We start from the raw sequence: 9,114 nt of genomic DNA on the forward strand, positions 1-9,114 counted from the left end.
CTAGGAGCTCAATACCGGAAAAGAACTGACCAGTTTTATCCTAATGCATTCTGAATGGAGAGCAATCCGTTCAGGAGGCATCAGTTCAGTCCCTCTTACGTTTTTTGACCGGAGAGAATACCGCAGCATGCTACAGTTTTCTCTCCTGCCAAAAATCCTGAACACTTGCCGGATCCAGCTTTAAACTTATATTGAAATGTATTAGTGCCAGATCCGGCATTAAAATTGCTGCATTGACGGATCCGTTCTTCCGATCTGCGCAGACCTTTAAATCTGTGAAAAAAATAAACACCGGATCCGTTTTTCCAGATGACACCGGAGAGACAGATCCGGTATTTCAATGCATTTGTCAGACGGATCCGCCTGACAAATGCATCCGTTTGCGTCCAGATTGCCGGAATCCTCTGACGCAAGTGTGAAAGTAGCATTAAGCACAGCCTCGAGCACCAATGTAAACTCTCTACCGCCGCCTACCATGTGCCATTTATAATGCTGGTGCCTTTGGGCCCCTCGGGGACCGGAGTCAGATGTAACTGCTACAGAAAGCTATGTCCCGTGTCCCCATTGTCTTGGTTTCTTTACAAGGTTCATAGAGGTCACCACCGGGGGGCCCATAAATTTTTTTTGCTATGGGGCCCAGTCATTTCTAGCTACGCCCCTGCGCCTGCGCAGGTGCCACGTGCCAGCCAGACTCTGCCACCTTGTTGTGACAGGTAGGTGACCATCACACAGATACACCACTCACAGAGACTGCAGCTGGTCACTGCCTGTTATTAACTTATTACCGTACCTAAAAAAAAAAATTGTGTCACCTCAGTCACCACCTGTCCGTTTTTCCTCACTCCTCAGGCTCAGTCCAGTCCACCACAGGCAGGAGGAGAATCGCTCCACCCGACCACCACCAGCAGCCAGCAGTGTTACTTTTTCTGTTGATCTCGTGGCAGGCTTTAGGCTTAGTCACTCAAATTCAAGACTTGTGTCATCCCTACTCACAAATTCACATAGATGCCTGGCATGCATTGCATTTGCTAGTAAATAAAAATGGCAGAAGTAGAACAAAAGGAACGAGAGATAAAAAATGCACCTAGCTTTTTAAAAGCAAACATCTGGGAACATTTTGGCTTTTATGAAAAAAGTAGGAAGCACGAATTGGACAAGTCATACGCTGTGTGTAAAATCTGTCACACAAAAATTAAATATCTAGGGAATACTACTAATCTGAGAAACCACGTCAGCCGTTTTCACCCAGAAATGCTAAAACCTACCACCACCACCACCACCACCAAGGAAATGAACCCAGATCAGCCAAGAATTGATGCAATGTTACAGTCAACTTTGCCGCCCAACTCTGAAAAGGTAAAGAGAATAACAAAAGCTGTGGCAGCTTTCATAGCGAAGGACCTGCGCCCTTACTCTGTTGTGGAAAACAGTGGGTTTCGCTACCTTTTGAAGACGATAGAGCCGCGTTACAAGATCCCGTCACGAAGTCACTTTACAGAAAACGTCATACCTGCACTCTACCACGAAACCAAAGCTAAGATAATTGCATCAATGAGCCAAGCAAGTCGAGTCGCAATAACGTGTGATTCCTGGACTTCAGTCACGACAGAGTCTTATGTTACAATAATAGCACATTACGTTAGTAAGGACTGGCAGATTTTGTCGCATGTACTGCAAACGAGAGCCATTTATGAGTCTCACACGGGTGCTCATCTGGCAGAGCTACTTTCTCATGTTGTGGAAGAATGGCAGCTGTCCGATAAATCTGTAGTGCTTGTGACCGACAACGCGTCAAACATGATAGTTGCAGCTCAAGTTGGAAAATTCCCCCATGTGAAATGCTTCGCCCATACACTGAATCTTGCATCCCAGCGAGCGTTGAAAGTGGCCACTCTCTCTAGGCTTCTTGGCAGAGTACGTCGGATATCCACATTCTTTCACCGCAGCACTAGAGCAAGCCACTGTCTAAAAGAGAAACAGAAATGTCTTGGCCTGAAGAATCATAAGCTGATAACTGATGTGGCAACAAGATGGAACAGTGCATACGACATGGTCGAGAGGTTCTTGGAACAACAACCTGCAGTCTGTGCCACCTTGCTGTCTGCAGAAGTCAGAAGAGGAGAGTCCGATCTCTGCACTCTAAACGAAACAGATGTGTCAAATGCAGAGGACGCCGTGAGTGCATTAAAGCCAATGAAGGATGCAACCATGCTGATGTCAGAAGAGCGCAATCCAACAGTTTCTCTCATTGCCCCTATAAATGCACAACTTCTCCAGAGCATGACAGACACGATGGGAGACACACCCATGATCCATGAGATCAAGAATTCTATTAGAACAGATCTCCAGAAGAGGTACAGCAGTGAGGCCGAGAAGAAGATCCTTCATACAGCCTCTGCACTGGATCCTCGCTTTAAGGGACTGCCTTTCATCCTCACAGATGAAGAAAGATTGGAGATATTTAAAGGAGTCACTGAGGAAGCTGCATCCTTGGAGGTAATTAAATTAATTTGAAGAATTCCATCATGTTTCTTCTTGAAACGACAGTAGCACAAGCACTACCACGCTTCTGAATCTGATGCGGTGCGGGAACTGTACTGTCCGTTTCCTGTGCTTTTTCATCACCCCATCAGAATCAAAGGCATTGACATTTGTGTTTTTACTTATTGTTTTTTTTCCGTTTCTTTTTTGTTCAAACACAGATTACATCAGATGAGAGTGAGAGGACATAAGAGGATCATCAAGTGCCTAGAAGAAAACAAACTCTGGAAGAAGAGGACAGTTCACCCATCGAAGACAACCATTCTCCACCATCTCCTCCCAAAAAGGCCAGATCGCTGCTCGTGAGTTTGCTGGGACAGTCTTTCACTGACACTGAAGGTACAATAGAACCCAAAAAGACCCCCTATGCCAAGGCTGAAGAGGAAATGGAAAACTATTGTAAAGCCCCACCTCTGCCTCTCACTGAGGACCCTTTGAACTGGTGGCGTGAGCATGAGGTCATATTTCCCCTCCTTTCTCGGCTGTCAAAGCAATACTTGTGTATCCCAGGTACAAGCGTGTCTGCAGAGCGGGTTTTCTCCACTGCAGGAGATGTGGTAACTGCAAAAAGAAGCGCCCTCAAACCAGACCATGTAGATCAATTGGTGTTCTTACAGAAAAATCTACATGTTCCCAAATGCTGAGCAGTGTTTTTAATTTTATAGATTTTGTTTATAGCATTGTCTCTGCCACTGAAATTTTTTATTTCTCTGTCTCCCCTGCCAGACTCCCCTTTTCCCTTCCCCTCCCCTTTTCCCCCTTCCCCTTCTCTTTTCCCTTCCCCTCCCCTTTTCCCTTTCCCTCCCCTGATTATTCTGATTAATCAGAATATATGATATTATTCTAGCTTTTAGCAGCACTGGAGTGGAGAGGAGATGGAGAATGGTTTTCTATTATGCGACTGTCCGTCCGATCCATTTTGTATTTTTACACTGACGTGTTTTTTTGTGTTTTCCCAATGTGTCTGTCATGCTCTGTGAATTTCTGACTCTGTTTAGGGGTTTAACCTTCAACCAAAAGAATTCTGTATTTAATTCCAGACAACTGACGCCCGCCAAGCCACCAGAGGAAGGCAAATCCTTGAAAGAATAAATTGAAACTTAAAACCTGGAGTAAATCTTTATTGGATCACACAAATACACATTCACACAAACCAAAAAAACACACACCGACCTTCTGACATCATGTCTGACTATGGTGGCTGTGCCACATTGCCCGTCCTGTGGCCTGCCCTTTACCATTATGATTCAGTGAGGAGGATGTGTGTTTATTTTTTTTCTGGTATTCTGTGGTGTGTGTTTGTGATCCCATAAAGATTTGTCCAAGGTTTTCAGATTCAGTTGAAAATGTATTCTGTCAAGGATTTTCCAGCTTCCTCTAATGGTGGCATGGCTTGGCTTCAGTTGATGTATCGTGGTAGAGTGCTTGCTGAGTGCTCAGTGCAGGTAATGTTTTCTGTAAAGTGACAACTCTGAGAGCTTATAGCACTGATCTAGACGTACTACCCATCTGGTGCTGGTGCTGGTGGTGGTGGTGGTGCTGGTGCTGGTGCTGGTGGTGGTGCTGGTGGTGGTGCGCTCCTGCTGCCAAAACAATCACGGTGAACCAGGAAGTTCTGCAACACAGACAACTTGAACACACTGTGTGACAGACAGTTCCTGACTGGCAAACATCACAGTGAGTGAACCTATGAGGCTAGTTTCACACTTGCGGCAGGACGGATCCGACATGCTGTTTACCATGTCGGATCCGTCCTGTGGCTGTTCGCCGTGCCCCCGCTCCGTCCCCATTGACTATAATGGGGATGGGGGCGGAGCTCCGGCGCAGCACGGCGGTGCACGGAGAAAGCCGCCGGACTAAAAAACCTGACATGCAGTAATTTTAGTCCGGCGGCCTTAAGCCGTGCACCGCCGTGCTGCGCCGGAGCTCCGCCCCCATCCCCATTATAGTCAATGGGGACGGAGCGGCGGCCCGGGGGCACGGCGAAACAGCCGCAGGACGGATCCGACATGGTGAACAGCCTGTCGGATCCGTCCTGCCGCAAGTGTGAAAATACCCTAACACAGTCACTGACTGTGTTATAGGTTCACTGACTCACTGTGATGTTTTACAGTCAGGAACTGAAGTGCTCCTTTTTTTGTAGGTACTGTTTAATATTATATAATATATAATATATATTATATGGTAAAACTATTGTAAAACTTATAAACTAACTGCACCAGCCAGGCCAGCACAACAGTTTAATGTTACAGAGACACTGACAGTACTGTTTTAAATAAATACTGTTGTCTGCTGCACTGTTTTGTTCATTCAGACTTTGCTATATGATATGCAGGGAACTTGGTATGATTTGTTTAAATAGCAGATACAAATAAATATTTTTGTGCAATTTCTGACTGATTGAATTAATTTTTGGATGTAAAATTGAAAAACAAGGGGACTTGGGTAATAATCTTGATGCATCGTGATGCATCGCCGAATCGAATCGAATCGAATCGTGGACTTGATAATCGTAATCGCATCGAATCGTGAGACGAGTGAAGATGCGCAGCCCTATTGACATCTGCAGATGTAAAGGTGAAGAAAAAGCAGGATGGGAGTAGGGGGTGTTACCCGTGCTTGGGCTGCTGCAATTGCGGCAGTCTAATCATGTGTGACTCTTTTTGCCATCTGAGAACTGGTAAGAAAAATAACATCAATGATTATTACACTTTGTAATTCAGACTTTGTTATATATAGCTTGCAATGTCTGTGTGGCCTCCTATATATTGGGGAGACGACGCAGCCTTGCAAGAATAGAATTAACCAGCATAGATATACGATCCGAAAGCTATTAACTAAGAAACAGAATCAACAAAATCAGGACTGTGGGGAGGAAGTAGAGTTACCTGTACCAGAACACTTCTGGAGATATCGACATAATATCTCACAATTGAGATATAGAATTATAGATAGTGTCCCCGTGCTTAGGAGAGGAGGTGATAGGGAAAAACTAGAGAAAAGGAAGGAATTAAAATGGATCTTTGAATTAGATACCATGGAACCTAAAGGGTTGAATAGGGAATTTAAGGTGGGCTCTCTCTTCTGAACCCCATGTAAGATGTGTATTTTAGTAACTTAATTAAAAGTACCCGGCTACAAGCCGTGCTTTTTAACTATAATTAACCCTTCTCTGTCTCCATTTTAGGAGGAAGTGTGCACATGCTGCGGGAGGATCGAACCTGGACTATAAAGTAGAGGACTTGGACCCCAGATGAGGGACCCTGGAGGAATACATTGATTATAAGTACAAGCCATTAGAGATACCTTCTGTGGGGCACCTTCTGTGGCCTGTGGTATGTACTGTGTAGAGGGATGTAAAGATAAGGAATAATATAAATACTTTAAAATATGGGGAGATTCATTGGATGTAGTACCTAAGGATAAACCGAATTAATGTTAAAGGTATTAAATGGAGTTGCTGTGGTGGTAAGGCTGGATACATGAGGTACAGATATATCCGCAAAGATCTGGATTACCTGTCATACAGCCTAATAATAGCCCCACATGATCTACTCCATATAAATAACGGATATGGGCTCCTCCAATGAAACCCCATAATAGGCACATTACTTAAGAATGAAATAATTTGATATACCCTGATCACAGGGGTACCAGAGTGACCGCATTGTCCCCCTATCTAAGGTATACTCCTGGTTGATGGAGTCCCAGAAGGTTAGCTGCTAATATGATCTGGCGTCAGGCAACCAGAGGTCAGGTGATCGGCGGAGAACATGTGAGATACAGCGTCATAGTGACGCGGGATCAGGTGATTAGGTCATGTGTATGGAAGTCCATCTAGATAATCGCGAGATGACGGGAACATAGAAAGTGTTCACCTTAGGGCGGAAATGAGGGATGACGTCAGGGCGCATGCGCAGTGCGAATAGAAGGATGCCAATCGTTTGGCATCCGGTGTAAGGAAATTTGAGAATGAAAGTCCAGGAGATGTTCCTGCAGCATAGGGCATGGTATGTGAATATGTGAAAATGTGAGTATAACGAGTAACTGCATGAGGATGTAAACTGCTGATTGTGAAACAGGAGGGGTTAATGAGGCAGGGAAAGTTGTAATCAATGAAAGGTACTATGATGGTATTTAAATGTTCACTGTGGTGTTATTGTAATGTGAGCTTGATAAAGACCGCAAGGTCGAAACGTTGTTGTGTAAGGTGCAATAAAATAAGGAAACATTGGAGTGCCGTGGCTTTATACTATTCTCTGACGTTTAACGCATGGTTGCTAGGAGACGATCGGGATGGGGACCCAATCTTTATTATTTTCTCTTATAACATGGTGATGGACCATGTGATGAGCGCAGTGACGTCATCAAAGGTCCTGAATAAAGTAGAAAGAAGTGGAGATCCGCTACGCGATGGATGGGGTGAGTTAAATTTGTTTATTATTTTTAACCCCTCAATGGACATTTTACTAAGCATTCTGTATTAAGAATGCTATCATTTTCCCTTATAACCATGATATAAGGGAAAAAAATAAAATCTACACAACACCCATCCCAACACCTAACTTTTGTCAAGAAGTCCGGGTTCGGGTCTGGGTACCAAGCATGTGGATTTTTCTCACGCGTGTGCAAAACACATTAAAACGCTTTGTACTCGTGCGGAAAAATCGTGCATTTCCCGCAACGCACCCGCATCTTGTCCGGCCGCTTACACGCAAAGCCTGTGTCAAAGAGGCTTAAGGTCTGTATCGAACCCCTTTCAAGCTCTTTAATGCAAAAACAGCATTAGTAATGTCAGAATTACAGTGACATACAGTATATGTCTATGGGCAAACAGATGGCTACCAGTGATAACAAACACCACATTTACAAGACATCACACTGTTTAAATTTTTATTTATTTTTTTCATCTAAAAAATTGTCTTTTCTGTCTTCTGATCCATTAATACATGATTTGAGAGGGACGAATCACAACATAGTAACATAGTAACATAGTACATAAGGCCGAAAAAAGACATTTGTCCATCCAGTTTGGCCAGTCATCCTGCAAGTTGATCCAGAGGAAGGCAAAAAAAAAAACTGTGAGGTAGAAGCCAATTTTCCCCACTTTAGGGGAATAAAAAATTCCTTCCCGACTCCAATCAGGCAATCAGAATAACTCCCTGGATCAACGACCCCTCTCTAGTAGCTATAGCCTGTTATATTATTACACTCCAGAAATACATCCAGGCCCCTCTTGAATTCCTTTATTGTACTCACCATCACCACCTCCTCAAGCAGAGAGTTCCATAGTCTCACTGCTCTTACCGTAAAGAAACCTTCTTTCCTCCAGACGCAGAGGATGTCCCCTCATCACAGTCACAGTCCTGGAGATAAATAGATGATGGGATAGATCTCTGTACTGACCCCTGATATATTTATACATAGTAATTAGATCTCCCCTCAGTCGTCTTTTTTCTAAATTGAATAACCCTAATTTTGATAATCTTTCAGGGTACTGTAGTTGCCCCATTCCAGTTATTACTTTAGTTGCCCTCCTCTGGACCCTCTCCAGCACTGCTATGTCTGCCTTGTTTACAGGAACCCAGAACTGTACACAGTACTCCATGTGTGGTCTACTAGCGATTTGTGGTAGGATTATGTTCTTATCACGGGTATCTATGCCCCTTTTGATGCAACCCATGATCTTATTGGCCTTGGCAACAGCTGCCTGACACTGGTTTTTGCAGCTTAGTTTGCTGTTTATTAAAATTCCTAGATCCTTTTCCATGTCAGTGTTACCAAGTGTTTTACCATTTAGGGGAGGCTGCGTCTGGAGGAAAGAAGGTTTGTACACAAACATAGAAGAGGATTCTTTACGGTAAGAGCAGTGAGACTATGGAACTCTCTGCCTGAGGAGGTGGTGATGGTGAGTACAATAAAGGAATTCAAGAGGGGCCTGGATGTATTTCTGGAGCGTAATAATATTACAGGCTATAGCTACTAGAGAGGGGTCGTTGATCCAGGGAGTTATTCTGATTGCCTGATTGGAGTCAGGAAGGAATTTTTTATTCCCCTAAAGTGGGGAAAATTGGCTTCTACCTCACAGGGTTTTTTTTTTTTTGCCTTCCTCTGGATCAACTTGCAGGATAACAGGCCGAACTGGATGGACAAATGTCTTTTTTCGGCCTTATGTACTATGTTACTATGTAACCTTTTATTCCCATAGGGTATGTACCTCTCACAATGAGATTTTAGGATGCTTTTAAAGATATCCCATTTTGTGGCTGTATTTTTATTTTTGAGGACTTTGTCCCAGTTAGTTAGGCCTATGGCCTCGCTTAGTTGGCTAAATTTAGCTTTTTTGAAGTTTGGTATTTTTGTTCCTCCCTGTAGAAATGCTCTTTTGAATGATAATTTGAAGGTTATTACTTTATGGTCACTATTTCCCAGGTGTCGCCCAACCTGCACGTCTGTTGTTCTGTCAGGCCTATTGGTTAATACTAAGTCCAGTATGGCCGTCCCTCTAGTCGGGTCCTGAACCAGTTGGGAGAGGTAATTGTCTTTGGTTATTGCCAAGAACCTGTTTCCTTT

At 43.8% G+C, this 9,114-nt stretch overlaps 1 protein-coding gene across 1 annotated transcript; it reads left to right on the top strand.

Moving 5' to 3' along the window:
* The first annotated feature begins 915 nt into the window (after nt 1-915).
* Nucleotides 916-2,904, top strand: LOC120999161 (E3 SUMO-protein ligase ZBED1-like). The gene is made up of 2 exons (XM_040430035.1): nt 916-2,496; nt 2,703-2,904. Exons 1-2 carry the CDS (start codon nt 1,042-1,044, stop codon nt 2,730-2,732), a joined length of 1,485 nt encoding a protein of 494 aa, XP_040285969.1. The 5' UTR covers nt 916-1,041; the 3' UTR covers nt 2,733-2,904.
* Nucleotides 2,905-9,114: the final 6,210 nt, after the last annotated feature.

The sequence above is a fragment of the Bufo bufo genome, chromosome 4 (assembly GCF_905171765.1).
Source record: "Bufo bufo chromosome 4, aBufBuf1.1, whole genome shotgun sequence".
Lineage (NCBI taxonomy): Eukaryota > Metazoa > Chordata > Amphibia > Anura > Bufonidae > Bufo > Bufo bufo.

What these genes read in the sequence shown, in the direction of transcription:
- LOC120999161 (XM_040430035.1), top strand. Translation starts at nt 1,042, where the DNA reads ATGGCAGAAGTAGAACAAAAGGAACGAGAGATAAAAAATGCACCTAGC. An exon ending in AGGAAGCTGCATCCTTGGAG is followed by an intron (nt 2,497 to 2,702) that starts GTAATTAAATTA and finishes GTTCAAACACAG; the next exon opens with ATTACATCAGATGAGAGTGA.